The sequence below is a fragment of the Spodoptera frugiperda genome, chromosome 10 (genome assembly GCF_023101765.2).
Source record: "Spodoptera frugiperda isolate SF20-4 chromosome 10, AGI-APGP_CSIRO_Sfru_2.0, whole genome shotgun sequence".
NCBI classification, from domain to species: domain Eukaryota; kingdom Metazoa; phylum Arthropoda; class Insecta; order Lepidoptera; family Noctuidae; genus Spodoptera; species Spodoptera frugiperda.
Window position 1 is genome coordinate 7,267,452 of NC_064221.1, and position 17,673 is coordinate 7,285,124.

The 17,673-nt window shown below is 35.2% G+C and overlaps 2 protein-coding genes across 6 annotated transcripts in view; one reads left to right on the forward strand and one right to left on the reverse strand.

The window, feature by feature from the left end:
• Window positions 1-17,673, reverse strand: part of LOC118277061 (inactive dipeptidyl peptidase 10) — a 183,826-nt gene that overhangs the window by 114,868 nt on the left and 51,285 nt on the right. The gene's annotated exons all lie outside the window — the stretch shown is intronic.
• Window positions 109-17,237, forward strand: LOC118277060 (trypsin-5). Of its 2 annotated transcripts, XM_035595720.2 has the most exons (7): window positions 109-271; window positions 7,269-7,431; window positions 9,614-9,710; window positions 12,922-13,083; window positions 14,137-14,259; window positions 16,417-16,931; window positions 17,036-17,237. In XM_035595720.2, the coding sequence occupies exons 1-7, from the start codon at window positions 187-189 to the stop codon at window positions 17,049-17,051; spliced, it is 1,161 nt and encodes a 386-aa protein (XP_035451613.2). In that variant the 5' UTR covers window positions 109-186; the 3' UTR covers window positions 17,052-17,237. The 2 variants fall into 2 exon arrangements, with proteins under 2 accessions (XP_035451613.2, XP_035451612.2); XM_035595719.2 differs by lacking the exon at window positions 17,036-17,237 and having other exon boundaries at window positions 16,417-17,007.

Below are 17,673 nucleotides of genomic sequence, written 5' to 3' on the forward strand. Positions count from 1 at the left end.
CACTACCGGCAGACCTACAAAAAATCATAAACAAAATCCACACGTGACTTAAAAATTTTACGAGCTTCCGTTGTTTCCGCTTTAGTTTTTTAAAAGGCAATTTTACTGCCTTTTCTAAAGGTTAGGAGATCTGCGCAGTCGGCGAACAATACAGATCAACATTCGTCTAGTAGTGACACAGTAGCTATGAGTCTGTGGGTAGTGTTGCTGGTCCTTTGTGCTTGTGGGGCCAATGGGAAAATCGATGAAGATGAAGACCAAGCATCTTCAGGTAATGAGAAGTAATTAATTATTATGAATTTAAGTTTGAAATAGAGCCAGTTAACCACCACTACTTTTACCATCTTTCTTCCTCAATTCCTAAGGTACTAGGGTACCATAATGGTAATAGAGTTCTGTGATCTAAAAGTTTGTGAATAAATATTCAAATAATAATATAGTTCCCTAGTCTGCTCATGTTTTCCCAATACAAAAATATTATTTTTGTTATTCATAAAATTTGACTCGATTTAGGTTTTCAAATGTTCTAACCGATAAACTCTGATTAGAAAAACAATGTGAACGTAAACAAACGCTTTGTTGAATTCAAATTGTTAGTTAAAACATTTTACATGTAAGTACTGCTATGAAAGTCAACTTTAAATGCTTAAAACTATGATCATAAAATAAAATAAAGTTTAAAGACACGTTCAACGCAAATGACAATAAAATCTAAAGCATCACGTTGTGCTGAAAAACGTTTTAAAATGCTAGTAAAGCATTTAAAAGCACACTCTTCTTTTTAACCGACTTCAAAAAAAGGAGGAGGTTCTCAATTCGACCGTATTTTTTTTTTGTATAGCGGGTTTCCTTATGCGGTATTCATCGCTTGCATCTGGTTCGATTTGGTGGTAGAAGAAGAGTACAGCTACTGTTTTCTTCCAAGATCTACATATATCTAGGTATAGCGTTCAATTTAAGATAAGGTCTTAACTGCGGCAGAACCCTAGGTCCTTGAGGGACTTTCCAGACATAAAACTAAATGGTTACAGTACTATAAACATAAAGTGTAGACATTTGAATTGCCATGTATACTACGGAGTGCCTACTATTGTACATTATTTCTGAATTCCTAGTTCCCGGGGAATAACACATAGGACATTTTTATCGTACGGGAAGGCGGGCGAAGCTGCTGGCAGAAGTAAGTTAGTAATATAAATCTATTATTGATTGACTTTTAATTTTGTTGTTTTGGGCGGTGAAAATCATCCAATGACTTTTCTCGCCTTGGGCGAGGCGAGAGAGAGTGTCAGACTCTTACTGACTAAAAACCACCCCGTTTCTACTCCTGCTTTTCGAACCGGAGCCCCGGTAAACCCACTAGGTAGTCCGCAGCTCCGGATTAGGCATCAGCCCTTCTGGGCCCCATCTGTGGTGGTCTGATGGCTCTTTGGGCACGCACGGGTCTGGTTCTGGTCGGGCGGTGAGCTATCCTTGCTCGCCGTCCGCAGGCACTTAAGGTGGCCGGAGATCGTCTCGCGATCATCTCTTGACGATAGAAATCAAAATTATCCTTCAGATAATTTTTCTCATAAAAAATCTCAAAAACAGTTCTAAAACATCATAACACCATTACCAAAAGTACACACATACACGTCTGTTTACGCTCCCCATATCGCAAAGAGTTTGCAATAACATGTCGGTACAAGTCTAAACAGTGGATGGTTAGCGTCACCTCATTGCTATACGATTTCTTCTCAACTTCGGCCAAAGAACATTTCGAATTAAGGGTCTGGAAATTGTCGGTTTCGTAATGTCATCGAAATTTTATTCCACTGTAACTTAAATAATATATTTTTACTATCTTTTGACACGGTTACTTAACACTCAAATTTTACTAAATAATATGTATTCTACCTAAATATATATGAGGTATTTGATCAACAACTACCAGGAAAACATAAAATTGAACAGATGTGTTTTATTTATTGGATGACATCATGACATGTCCCGACTGTTTTTCTTCGCAGAGCGGAATCTTGTTGTGTCATACATCTCTTGTAATTAAGGGCAAGCATATTGATATTTTTGTATTATAACTTACGTGAGACATGAGTTTCTATCTAGTCTAGAAATCGACTAGTTTCAAGCTACGATAAAGGCTCATATTCTCTATTAATAATGTATAAATAAATACTATGATTTGAATAATCCACATTACATTTAATCAGTCTCAATATCTTAAAACGCTATACATACAGATAGACACTTAGATAGAGATATTCCTTCTTCAAAGCAAAGATGGTCTTTTAAGACAGCTTTTAAGATAAACTTCGTAAAGACTGACAAGTAAAGTAACTTGAAATGGTTTGTTTCAAACGTTTTAAAACAACTCCTTTGATTGATGAATAGAATAAAAAGATGGCCGACTCTAACGGTCGAATTTTAAATATAATTCGGTTTTTTACTGATGTTTACCGATAGGTTGAATAAAACCTCTTTTGTTTGTTTTGTTGTGATAAACAATAAGACGGTTTTGATATAAGAAATATTTAGATTTTAGTTGTGTGTTATATTTTTAGTATCTTTGAGCAATTTCCAAGGAAATATTGCTCAGTTAAATAGACTGTACTGATTGGACCGAAAGAACAATGTCCTGATTTTGAAAAAAGTCTTTGAAACCCATTTTTTCTTTGCAAAATCTATGCAGGGTTGCATAATTTGGAAGAGGTACAATTATAGTCGAGATCCAAGCTGCTTAAATGAAGACAGCATTATGCATACAGTACATATTCATGGAGTTTCATAAACCGACACAAGAACGGCTCTTCTTGATCTCTGAAATTTCCTTTAGCGCTTACTAGCAAAGCAGTTTCTTATGCATAAAGTAGATAATATTTATCAATGTAGGCAGACATGCACATTTTCAAAAGTAGTTTATCAGAAGGGGGTGAGGAGATGACGAGTTTTTATTTTAATGTCCGACTCCGTCTTATAGATTTAAAAAAAATATATTAATACGTATTTTTATTTTTCTTACGAAAACATATACTTTCGAAGATATATTGACTTGAAATATTGCGTGACATCACTTCTAGGTACGTTTGTACGTAAAAATGATGTATTTGCTCCGCTCCTAAACATTGATTCGTGTCATCTAAGTATTGTTAACTTAACAAAATAAAAAAATACGTGTCTAATATTTTTTTCATTACGTAACTGACGGACTCAATACATTTTCAATTTGCATGTATACACTGTCATCATCCCCATGTAAGAGGGAGCGATGTAATAGAGAGTCAACTTCTGAAGTCTAAGTATGATATAAGTAAAAATTTCCGCAAAACCGAAATGAACCCAATAGTTATTTGTCCAACCTAGAATAAAGTCGTATACAAGCAAACACAGCGGTCAACACACGTTTAAATATAATTCGCAAACGGACGTTTTACTCGAAACTGCGGTCAAACTTTGCCATCAAAACTTTATTTGGGAACGAAAAAAATTCCGACAATTTTCCACTTATTCGGACAGTTCCCCTTATTTGCGTCGGTTTCACCCACTTTTTGGGAGAATCCCAGAAATGTTTACCAAACAATATGTATTAGTATACACATCAAGCTATGTAATACCGGTATAAACTGACCGTCGAATGTGAGGAAAGGTCATGTGAAGAGAGACCATGATAAAATGGTTAAGTATAGCTCGATGGGTAACCGTACTTACCTAGTATTGAGTTTTTGGGTGTTCCACAGCTGTTTCGACTTGTGACCGCGTATAATGTGAAGTTAAGGAAACTAGTCGCTCTGTTCTGTGACCACTAACAGTTACGGTTATTACTGAATAAATGTTCCACTGAATTAAATTGTAGAACTGTGGTCAGTGGGCACAGTCTTTGTTTTTCCTAAGTTTCAAGTTTTGGGGTACGGAGAAATTCTTAACCGAAGCGTAGGCGTAATAGCCGAAAATGGCAGCTCAATAGTGATTTTGTTATTTATTCTCTGTGTAGAATTTCTATACTTTGGCGTATTAAATGCCTATTACTGTATACTGTAGAAGATAGGGTTCTGATATGGTGCTGTTCAAATTTTTATAAAGTTTTTTTTTTTATTTCTACGCAATATTGTGACTTTGCATATTTCTGGACATTATCATTAGTGATCCTATATGCTCCTTCTGAACTTAACAGGCTTCATATTTAATTCAATTACCTTTTAAACCATGACGAGGAAAAACTAATTTAATATCGTAATTTATATTAATGACGAAACGGTCTTTAGAGTCGACGTCCATTTTCAATTATAATTTAGGGTACGCTTTAATTAATTTCAATCCACAGATTTTCCTGTACAGCATTAATAATTTATGGAAACTTTGTGTACTGTTAAGAATTATCTTCGTGTACGTAACCAGGGCTTCACACAGCCGCCTTTAGTCAATCACCGGCACACGAGTAATCTATTTAGGCACCCAATCCACTCCTCTGTTAATATGTTCGCCTGGTACCAGTGAAGCCAACTAAGGCTACACTAGATGAAACAGACAGATAGCGTGCCCTGATTTCAGGTCCTGAGGTGTGTTAATTACTGTTAATGGAATGAATGAGAGCTTTCATTAAAGAGAGATGGGTAGATGTTTGTCGATTCGTAGTGAATTATTTTGATTTTGTATAGTGTTGTTACAATGTTAATGGATTTGTATGGATGTATGACATATTCAGGATTTATGTCACCCTAGTAACACGTCCATTAGATTGAGGTATGGTTGGTAAAAGATAAAAGCTGTATTTATCATTTGCAAAAAAATCAACCATTACAAATAGAATATCAGCAGCACCGTATGGTGACGACATTGCAGAATGTATTGTTTACCAACTTACTCTTGTCGTGGGTGTGGTAAGAAAGACAAAGGGAGTACACATTGACTGCACGATTGGCGCGGTGGCTGGGCAACTGGCTGCCGTGCAACGTGTAGCGGGTTCAATTCCCGCACGGAGCAATTCTTTGTGTGATCCACAAATTGTTGTTTCGGGTCTGGGTGTCATGTGTATGTGAACTTGTATGTTTGTAAACGCACCCACGACACAGGAGAAAATCCTAGTGTGGGGCAACGTTTAAAAAAAATAAAATAAAAAATAAAATAAAAATAAATAAAAACATTTAACTGAGTCTTTTAAAAATGCGATCTCCAACCTACCAGCCAAACGTAGAGATTATGGCAAACATCTTGAGAAATAAACACCTTGGCTTGTCAAGCAGTGGACTGTCACGGGCTGTTGATAGTTAACAGTTTAATCCAGATCACGTAGGCATCACTTAGTCTAAGCATGAAACCTATGTCACAGTCAAAAATATTGATACAGATAGATAGTAAGGAAATTATATTATATTTCAATATAATATAACACATGGAACTGACAACCTTATAAACATACGTCTACATACTTAAAAGAGAAAAATCGAATACAAAATTGAAATGCCTGTTTCAGACAGGTAAATTTCCGTTGGGACCTAATCTAAATTCCAACGCCTGTGTATGCTTTAATAGTTTGGGAACCTGAGTTGTTTTGCCTAAGTCCTTGTGCTAACAGATATAGGGTGCTTCAGAGATGAAGTTGGAGCTATCAATATTATATCTCATGGCAGCTAAGCTCTTAGACTAACAAGCTGTTGTGAAGAGATAGGTGAGGTCGTATCTGTCGTAAGTGTGGTTTTGACAGTCGGTGTATAAAATAAAATGGAATTGGAGTATCATGCTGTAGTTCTTTGAGGAGATGGACTAGAGTGGATGATTTTCAACCTTATTATTTGTTGATAGAGTTGAAAGTCAGTTTAAAAACGACAAATTGGGAAGGTCTGCTTGTGTCACCTGAGAGACTACACAAATACATTTGACAGTCACTAGAAACAGAGCTCTCTGATAAACCTTTTAAGCTGCAATCTCCAACCCGCTTGTCAGATTATGTCAAACCCTCTTATGTAGAGGAGGCCCAAAGCCTGAAAACTGAGCTTAAATTTTTTAATTATATGATTGAAATTGCCAACCCGCGTTAAGCAAGCGTGGTGATTATTGCTCAAACCTTCTCCATGTGAGAAGAGGCCTTTGGTCAGCAGTGGCCACTTGTAGGCTGTTGATGTGTTAACAAAAATGTATGGAGATGGAACCGAAACCGATATTATGTTTTCAGCAGTTAAACTAGCAACCATTTTAACTTACATAATGTTATGTAGGATTCCTCATAGTCCCTAAAGTACTATTCATTTTACAACTTAGTTTAAATTCATACAAACACAAACAAAAAGGTTTTGCTTTCCATTTGTATTTGACACCGAATGCGGGTAGTATGTAATTTAAACGGTCACTACGTGCGGGTATTTTTAAATATAGAACTTGGAGGTATTTTTCCGTTAAATTCGTGTCGTTTTTATATTCATTCGCGTTTTAAAATGTTTGTAACCTATAAAGTAATGTAATATAAATGCTACTTCTGACTTAGGTAGCATTTACATAAGTTTTCGAGGATGCTCGATTAGTTTCAAGCCACGGTAAGGACTCGTGAGGTTATCGATGACGCACATACATTCGATCTTTTAATTCTTTTGATTACCATCACTTATAACAATATTTAAAACATCAAGCAATGTTGGTATGTTTGTCACATTATTGTAATTTAATGAATTTATATTTACTTTTGGTCTTTGTGTTCGCGAAGTTTCACATACGCTTCACCGAAGTTTCTGTTCAATATTACCCAAAAAGTTGAACATTCAAAGATAATTTCACCCACACGTAGGTATTTGTTTTAATTGCGATTTCACTTATGTCATTTAGATTAACGACTTTGCAACTTAAGTTTTGACATCTAATCTGCAAAACTTGAAAGATCGATTAACGAGGATTTCTGTTTCTAAATGGCATTTGCATATTTATTTTATTTATTTATTTTACACTTTATGTATATTCATACTAAGGAGGACATATTATTACAATTCGTTTTTGAGAGCATACTTAGAACAATGATTTGGTGAAACAATTTAATTTTAAAACTTGAAATCTAAATTGGATGCGTAAAAAATAGATAAAATTGTAAAATAATCGAATTATTTGCTCTTATCACCCGGTAAACGAGCAGATGTACTGACTACCGATGTACGATGGCTTAATGGTAAGCAATCGCCGCCGCTCATAGACACCCGACACCCCAAAGGCGTTACAAATGCATTGCCGGCCTTTTCGTGATTAAGAATTTAAGTATTCAACAGCACTAATTAAAACCTTTGTCCTACCAGGAGATAATGACTTCGAGGACAGCATAGAGAAGATAGGACCCACAGTTACGCAGGTCTACGAACACCCATACGCAGCCACTCTCAATCAGAATGACACCTATATCTGCAGTGCGGTCATACTCAACGTGTACTGGCTACTGACACTCTCCAAATGCTTTGATGCGTAAGTACCGATCATTAACAAAAAAAAAAAAAGATAAAATCCATCCAACAGGAAAAAAAAAGATAATAAAACATAATAATCATCAAAGGGAAAATGCTGGAAAAGTCATTAATGAAAATTTTGTAAAAAAAATCCGTAATAGCTACCAGGCAATCATGCGTTGCTAGGAGATAAATTAGCTTACCATTAGATGTATTCGATTATTTGTGTTTTTGCTGAACTGTTGTTGTTATTAATAAACATTAAGGAACTTTAGTTGAGGTTATAATTGTGTCATAAGTATTTTAAACAAATAAACAGCGTCGTTATGCATATACTCTAAAAAAATCTTCCACTAAAATTCCATTAGGCACTAAGAAAACCTTAGTTAAAAGATATTATGATAAAATTATAACCACTTTATACCAAGACATAATAAACATGCAGGAAAATAGCTTTCAAAGTGTGGGCAGTAAAGCCATTTACCATATTTTGTTAAGCGTAAAATAATTTGATGAGAAACGATTTCCACGACTTCATTAAGCTCATTTAAATCATAGCACTGTGATAATCAGCTTTAATTTATGCAGATTTCAGTTAATTACGCACAGTCTATGCTATATAATCGGGTGTAATTACAAGTTTGATATTGCAGTTACACGCTTTAACATTTTGCCTGTAATAACTTCACATAGATTGCTGGAATGTTAATTAGCAGTAATAACACGTCCTGCTAGTTATGTGCGCCTGGTAACTTAAGGGCGCGTCCTATGTTAATAGTACGTAAATTACGAGCTAGCTAGTAAGACAAGACTCGCATTCTTGATCATAAAATATGTTTTCGTCGTCAGAAGGCTCCTGTGGGCGTTCTCTTAGAGATTCAGTAACAAGTAGATACTAAATATTTTACTATCAGATCTATTTATTGATAAAGGAGGGACCGAAATGGTACATTTAAAGGTACTTACTCCAAGAGTTCAAAATGCTCCATCGTCCTCAAGTTAATCTCAATAAATGGCAGTTAAACAACCAATTACAACGTTTATCTTAGCTGTTTATGCACAAATTAAGGATACTGTTTACGTTAAATTAAGACAAGATTACGAATCTCTTAGTCGATGGCAAATACTCATTTATTCAGTCAACTTCTCCAAGGGGTAGATTGCTGTCTCGTTTTAGCATTCTAATGGCAGTTACAGAGAAAGAGACGCATATGTTTGTGGAAGTTCAAATTGTTCATTGCGTGGGATGTATTGCTTTTTGGTCGGGTTGTAATAAACGAATTAACGATCATTTTTCTTTGTAGCTGTTCCATTTTCTTATAATTTTAAGTGACCAAGCTTGGAGCTGTCTTTACGGACTTCTTTGTTGCTACTGAATTCCTAGTTATTATCGTATCAATACGTTAAGAAAAAGAATGAATCTTCTCAAAGGATTAGGTAACCCAAAGCAGCAACATACAAACAAAGCTTAAGATGCTGAACAAAAAACTAAATTCAAAGAATAAGTACTTGTCACCGAAGGGAAATAGAAAAACCCTTCCACATATTATAAGTTATATGCGGACTTCCGAATATAAACGTCAGACGATACATAAATCATCCTATTTTACTGTGATACTAAACATCACAGTTTATGTTAGAGCCCGTTAATATCCTAGCCGGTTTATGTAAGATCCCTCTAATATCCTCGATAGGGTCCCACAATAAGAAAGATACAACGGTATACGGGTCCTTTTATACGGAAGTTAGGGTACGGTCGAATACAGCCCGCCATTTAAAGGTACTAGGCTCGCAGAAATTGAAAGGGATTTGTTAAATGTGTAGTCGAATTTGATGGTGGGTAAAATAATAGTTGCGAAGGGCTCTAACGATTAAATTAATTGCGAGTAATAATCGTGACAATTTGTCTGCAATTCCCTAAGCACTCTTTTCTTAAATGTTTTAATTAGATGTTATACCATATTTTTAACTATAAGGAATCTCATAAGTAGTCTAAAAGACTTAACATAACAAAATAATTAATAAAAATTTAATTAAGATCATAATAAAAATTATGTTAATCTCTATCTTTATAATAAACCACCACAAATATACTAGGAGCACATATTAATCAAGCAGCTTCGCTCCTACTCCACAATAAACCACCCTCTCCAATCTTTTGTCTGTTTAAAATTTATGTAAACAGCATTCTTTTATTCCAGCGGCGTCATAACCTCGTACGTCACACACAAGAACCTCACCAGCTACTCGATAAGAGTCGGCAGTTCTTATAACAACAAAGCTGGAGATTTATATAAGGTAAATATTTTTTTAATTAGTAATTTTAGTCACCTTTGACCTATGGATAAGAAGAAACTACATTTTCTATGAATTGTCTCCTGGCATCTAGTTAGTCTAGGGGCTACTTAGCGGGTTACCGGGCCCTGGCTTGATAAGCAAGAGAGTAGGAACGGGGTGATTTTTAGTCAGTAAGAGTCTGGCACTACCTCTCGCCTCGCCCAAGGCAGGAGAAGTCATTGGTTGAATTTCCCGCCTTAAGAAAATACTGTGATAGAATAAAATACCTCTTTCTATATCTGCGCATCTGGTGAGCAAAAATAAAGCGTTAGCCCCCTTTGGCAGTCGGTCTGGTTAATTTTCCGAGAGGTAAAATTACTCTCATTGTCTTTTACTAATAACCTTTATTTAATGACTATGCGACTGGCCATCTGCAAAAGAGATCAGACGTGACCTTACTACTCTTTAAATCAATTAAAATACTACGGTATTATTTCTCTAAATTCAAAGCTCAAAAAGGTTTTTTCGGTCGCTCAGCAGACATGATTCCAAATCGGCAATATTTCCTTTTTATCACAAAACTATTATATTAAATAGATAACTACGTACATAAAAAGGACACAAACAAAAGGGGAGTTCAAAGGCTCACAGCATCAACAAGGAAAATCGTATAAAACTTACTTAAGTGGAAAAAGATAATGAAAATGACAAGCCGGCGATAAATTAGTGGTGCGGCATTTTATCGGAGCGGACACAGTAAGGGACTTTGCATGGTATAATTGTTTTCTGAGAAGGCAACTAAAATGGTGCTTGTTGGTTATGTTACCCTGGTAGAATGACGCGATAAAATGAATGATTTTCGCACAAATGGTTCTTTTGTTGAATTTGTTATCATTGGTATATTGACGATAGTATGTCAAATATTGTCAATGAAATGTTTATTTTTTGGTAATGAAGAAAATAATTTACTCAATGTCCATAAGACACAGACAGTCAACGATAACTATACTTATATACCTACAATATAACTTAACTAAAAATTAGTCATCTGAACTAAAAAATAAGTAACACATTCAAAAGGAAAGTTTTAGACACTTTCACAAAAAATTAAACGGTTGACACCTACGTACCTATATGGAGATCAAAAACCCTCACGATAAGGCCCTCAGTTCTTTAATCACATATCAAATAACAAAGGCAGTAGGAGCTTCACAAAAATGTTTATAAAGTAAGCAAATGAGCGATGATATCAGACGTTTTTACTCCGAACGTAAAATCTTTACTACCACACTGTAGGGACTGGTAATGACTCGGTAACCGACTTGGTTTATTGTCATTCGACGTATGAGCTCTCATGGACGCGTGAATTCGTATCAAATGATATATTTTTCGAGAATTGTACGACTGTCATTAACTTTTGAATTAGAATAGAATATATTACTCGAGTCTTATGTCATTCTAGATTTTATACTAACGCTACTACTATAGTAAATTGTTTATCAAACCTAATTCCTGTTACAATCTCGCCATCAAAAAAATTATATGTAAAAGCCTTATAAAATCGATCTATACTAATATATAAAGCTGAAGAATTGGTTTGGTTGTATGTTTGAAGACGCTAATCTCCGGAATCGCTGTACCGATTTGAATAATTATTTTTGTATTGGATAGTGCTTTTCGATCGAGGAAGGCTATAGGTTATAAAACATCACGCTACGATCAATAGGAGCGGGTGAAACCGTGCGAAAGTAACTAGTGAATCAATAAGACATTGCATTAATTAAAATGTTTTAATTAAAAAACATGTTCAAATTCCACGAATACGTTCAACTTTTACGTAGGTTACCTAAATGAACTTCATAGGTACCAGGAGAGCAGGTAGCGTTAGCAGGTTTCATTTGAGCTGCGTTCATATTTTATTTAGGAATGGCACGTCGCGTCGCGTCTGCGTACTACAAACACTAATCTGGGCGGCAAGCGTGGTGATTAAACCTTCAGTGCTTCTGTGTCGGGTAGTTTGTTGAACCTCTCTATTGTGCTGCTACACTAGTAATTTATTTGTAAGCCTTGCTCGGGTTGTTGACATTTATTCAGAAATGCTCAGTTAGACAGACAGAAAGAATTATTAATTCACAGTACGTTCAGGTACAATATTTATTTCCGTGTAGGAATTTTAAATCTACTTTCGTAAAAACAAGTTGTATATATTTTTCTAGAACACAATGTTCTTTACTAGTTTTGGTATATTATCTTCTCGAAAATCGATGCCGCGTAACGTGTAATGGGTTCGATTCCCGCACGGAGCAACTTTTTGTTCGATCCACAAATTGTTGTTTCGGATCTGGGTGTCATGTGTATGTGAATTTGTATGTATGTAAACGCACCCACGACACAGGAGAATATCCTAATGTGGGGCAACGCTTCATTAAAATCACAGAAAAGAATGGTATTTCTCTGTTGTGATTAAAATAGAAAAAAGAGAAGTCCACTTTAACATTAGCAATTACACTTTTGAATAAAAGAGATATCGGTACCAAGAAGTGGATGAATCACATTACTTTGTAAAGTAACCTTCATTCCTTTCAGTTCGATTTACCGATAAAACCCATTTTCCTAATTACTTATTAAAAGACATGAAACTCTGTAATTCAGACTTGGTACTTAGTAGTTAAAAGATAATAAAACCATTTTCTAATAACAAGCCGAATAGCTTTCGAGGAATTGATAAAACTATATACTACGCAGTAACTCTGAGAATTAAAGTTTTTACTACGCGATTCGCAATAATTGCGAAACCAGCTGTTCTCTTAAAATAAAATATAAACTTATTTCAGTCTACCGTCTGGTTATTTTAGTAGATATTATGATTTTTAAAAAAAGTATGACGTGTTTTTGTATTTAATTGGTTAATGAATAAGTTCAGATTTTATAATTAAGTAGACAAGTATTTTTGAATAAATATAGCCTACTATCCTATTAATATTATAAATGCAAAACTTTATTTGTTGGTTTGTTACTCCGACGCGTCAAAACGACTGAAAGGATCGAGATGAAATTTGGAACAGGGGTAGATTACGAACTGGAATTGCACATAGGCTGTTTATCCAACGGGAACGTATTAAGAGAACAATATATTATGAATATTGGGTAATCACGGCTACACATCAATAGAGTGATCATAATTCTAACACGTGGATAAAATATCTCATAAAGCTTATACATTTTGTTTTAGATAAAGATGATGATCAACAACTTCGACCAGAAAGTGACTGCCACCAAGTTGGAAACGCAGATGGTGTTCAGCTCCCGAGTACAGAGCATTAGTCTACCGCATCCTGACGAAGAGATCGCGCTCGGATACTTATCTTCTATCATCGCATGGACTCCTAGTGGGGTGAGCTAAAGCATTGCACATAAATATTTTTTTCATAGTCTGTTTCTTTTTAATGCATTTCTGCAAATTCGCTTTAGTCAAAAATGTGTGATGTATCTAATTTTACTTGCACTTTTTTTCCTTTTTGTTATTTTTCAATTTAAACAATCAGGATAACTATTAATATTAATTATTCTTTCAAACTGTTGACGACAAATCCTTCGCTGTCGTCATTCACCGATGTTTAAAGTGTTGAAGATACTACAAATTCATTAGAAATACAAAATATTCGTATCAACTCTAATGTGTTGACAAGAGTGCAAAAGTCACGTCACATATACAAACACATAATTGTAATAAACATACATAAAGTTAGCACTCAGCACTAAAACTCCATCGCCATTTAGAAAAGCGACAGAAGAAAAGAAAATCTCTGCCATTTAATATAAAATCAAGAAAATTGTACCAGGCATTCATATTATGGACGTGGTATAAAACAAAATATGTGAGGAAAGAACTTGGACTCGGTTGAACAATGGAGGGGAAAACGGCATGTGAATGTCCGTACATCTGACAAAAGAGGCTTAGTTTTATATTTTACGAAATGAAAATGTATGTTTTTTGCTAAAAAGACGGGAAAATACAATATGTCTTGCTTACGAGTATATGGCTGACCATTTTTACAAATGGTCAAGCACGAGTGCAAAGGAAAGGGTACTGGGATTGCATAAATTGTGATAGGGCTGTATTCAGTTTTAAACTTAGGTACTATAGTACATGAAATCGGAAATACAAGAGAATAGGCTCACTACCTCGCACCCCGACGTGGTGAGACATATCTCTGCTTACCTCTGTCTCTCTATGTTTCTCAGTTATGTATGTGCAATTGTCCTAATGAAAAGCCAAAGAGAACTGTTATAGGCATCACTTTTCTTTTATGAGTCACTTTCCCTTTTTCCATTGGCTGTAGCCAATGCAGTTAATGATAATTATATCATTAGGCTCTCTTAAAATGAATAGCGATAAGTCGTCTATAGTCTCTATTGCTTATCAGGAAAATATTTTGTTTTCCAGCACATGCGAGTAGTAAACGCCCCAGCCATCGATTCTTCAATATGTGAAACCAACACGAAGATGATACCAGGACACTATATTTGTTTAGGAGGTGTTCAAGATCCTAACAGACACTTCTGCAGGGTAAGTTGATAAAGGATTTTCGAATAAAATAACTTGGAAATTGGTAGAAAAATCTGTATAACGTAACAAATCTGAAAAAAATACAATACCTGCGAAGGTGTAGACAAGTAAAAACACATTTACATCTAGTAAATTGAAAACTCACTATCAAAACATTTAAAGGATGATAGTTAAAACCGCAATACAACAGACGAACGGGTCCATTATAATCCACCACAAAAAGTAAACGATGAAACGCAAATTTGAAAACAATTTTCATAAAATTGATACAAACCCAACTTTAACAAAAGTACACAAAGAGTTTAAAGCCCAAACAATAATTATAGTAACAGTAACTAGGGCGTAACCGAATAGAAACAAAATCGATACTTAAATAACATTGCTAATCGAGAATTAATGCTTTTCGGAGTTAATCTTAATCGGATAAATGGCTTTGCAAACTAGATGTTTTGGTCGTCGCTTACTTTGAGACAGTTCTCATTATTCCAAGGTCACGAACGAGATTTTAAGAGAGAAACTTTGAATTAATTTAGTCAACATCAACAGCCCGTGACAGTTAACTGCTAGATTGTGGTCCAATGAGGTTTTGTATAATCTCTACACTTGGCAGGCATATTGGAGATCGCAGTTCTAATGTTGAGCTTTATCAAAGATCACTACCGATTTATGTCTGTCACATGTGTAGTCCCTGTGTTAAAACTAGCCTAAAAATTACACGTCGCTACGCATTTCAATAAAGGCTTAGCTTTATGAGACTGAAATGTATATATAGTACCAGGACCACATATGTTTCAAGGAGGTCATCAGTATAATTTGTTTGCACAATATGTCCCATTCTCTTTAAATTAATGACCTAAACCTTTCACACGGAAAATATCGTCGCCGTTAAACCGAAATAACACCATTATTTCTATTAAACTTATCATTTAACCCATAAATAAGTATCGCATAAATCTCGGCTCAGTTCCCTTGAAAATTCCTCCTCATTGGACCATTTAATCCTACCTTATAAAACGTATTTGAGAGTCTATTTATTTTACTCAATCCCAAGCAAGAACCGATAAATTTCTCAATGAGGAAGCCCATGTCAAGTGCCTCTGTCAAGGGAAAAGACGTTATTTTTTATACCGTTATCGAATACCATAGGGTATAAAATGGAATGAAATGTGTAAGCTGCTCGTTGATCAATCTTGACGATAGTCCTATAAATTTATAAGCACGTTCACGTGTATTCTTGGAAAAAGTGATTGAAACGCATTCCTTATTAATTAGGAGCAATTTTCTGTCATTCTATTACGTTTTCTGGGGAACCTGTAATGGATAAACTTTAATAGAAATAATGTTTCCATCGACTCTAGATTGCGTCACTTTTCTTCTTTGAGAATAAATGATATTATAGGTCTATAATTCTATTTTTAATGTACCTATAGGAGGACAGAAACCCAAAAGCTTAAAGCCATATCAAATCTGGTTGCAATTCTTACAAAACTCTCATTTTTTTTTTAAATTAACAATACACTTTTTTAGTTCAGCAAACATCATCAGCCAATAAATATGCGAATAAACATAATAAATAAGTGTTAACGGTCTCGATAATATGAAACCAGCTCGATATGCTTACGGAAGCACGCGCATATTAATCATCAGGACAGTTCCGCTACATCGTTTTACGAGGTCATTTATAAATGTCATCGTGACGAGGAATAAAAACAAATGATGGTCATCTACATTTATTTATGTAGTCCATGTATGAGAGAAATACGATGTCATTTTTCCAAAATAAAATAACGTTTGGAACTTGCATTCGAAAATGTCTCGTCGGTTTCGTAATTGCTAGCCAGTCTGATGGACATATGCTGTTCTAATGGTGCTAATGAATAATATTGTCATTTTAGAAGGACCTTCCAAATTCTGAGTAAAAAGTAAAAACATTTTTTTTTTACATACGTATTCGTATTCGTACGGTTTATACGTACTAGTACTGTCATACCTCATTTGTTCAGGCAAGGGACCACTTAATTTAAAATACAATTAAGAAAATTACCATAATTACGTAAAGACTATTTCATTTAAAAGTAAAAAAAATAACTTCGCAAGGAAAATGTCAGTATTCAGTTAATGTAATAATAACATCATTAACAAAGATTTCACTTACAGAGGGACAACGGTGGCGCAGTCGTGCAAAACAACACGCTGATTGGCATATCATCTTTCATCAACACCTGCGCCTTATACTCCAAGACTCACGCCTTCCCGAAAGTGTCCAGTTTCGTCCGATGGCTAGACTCCATTATTTGGGACGAGAACATAAGGCCATCGAGCACAGAGCCTCCTACTACCACATCACCCTTCAGGCTCCCAGAAAATGGCACCCGAGGACCGTATAACCAACCGTACTATGCAGATCCAGGGAAATTCATGCTGACACTGCCATTCGATCCCGTAAACCTGCCCTTAGAACCAGCTTTAGAAGATAACTCAGTCCTACCAGGAATAAGTCTATACGAGTCCTACCTGCAGAGCATAGCTCGAGCCAAGACCTCAACCCCTGAGACCACAAAGATGCCCGAACCAAAAACAGAGGCAAACCAAAAAAGCAAACCTGGGAACAATATGGATCCCATGATGATGTCACAACTTATGTACCGAAATGCGCCCAAGAATTACGACCGGTACGATTACCATGATATACGGAATATATTTTAGTGCTATAATAATAGAGTACATATTAAATTGTGTTATACTACAGTTTCTCATTTATTTTTCTTTTTTGTAGAATCTGGTTTGGATGAGTGAAAGGATCACGGTGAAGTGCAAGATGTTGATTGTTCTGCGTTCTCCATACTTACCGAGGAAACCGAACTACTGATATGATTGAGAGCTTGTTGCAATGAATTTTTGTAGTATGAACTGTGCGAATGAATGTGTTGTAAATATTTAATTGTAACCTTGATAATAAAAGCTTTTTTAACCTTCAACCATGTGTAACCTATCTAAACTTAATGACTTTGACATCACTTTCTGCTTATCGACAGTGAATAAAACATCTCCACTTATCTAATGGTGTCCTAGTACTTAAATAATAGCGACGCATTGTCGCTGAAAGTTGGAGTGTGAGCAACCTTAACTGGGTAATAAATAATTATATTACCACAATACTTAATCTTTTTAATTTCAAAATGGAAGCAAAGTCCATTAAAGTTTTCTGTTCTTATTGAAACGGGGATCTAAAACCGCAGTCAGAGCCTTTAGGACGAATAATTGTTTTAATTTAGGTGTGGAAACCGAAGACAAAAGTAAAACATTTAATTTTAAGGCTGCAAACCATGTTAAAGATAGCCCATCAACATACTATGATGTTACAGCAATTGATCCTTCTTGGCCAACAGCTCATCGACATAATAAAGGAGCAGC

Coding starts and splice junctions, on each gene's coding strand:
- LOC118277060 (XM_035595719.2), top strand. CDS start 187: ATGAGTCTGTGGGTAGTGTTGCTGGTCCTTTGTGCTTGTGGGGCCAAT. Junction 272..7,268: donor TGAAGACCAAGCATCTTCAG/GTAATGAGAAGT, acceptor TTGTCCTACCAG/GAGATAATGACTTCGAGGAC. Junction 14,260..16,416: donor CTAACAGACACTTCTGCAGG/GTAAGTTGATAA, acceptor TTTCACTTACAG/AGGGACAACGGTGGCGCAGT.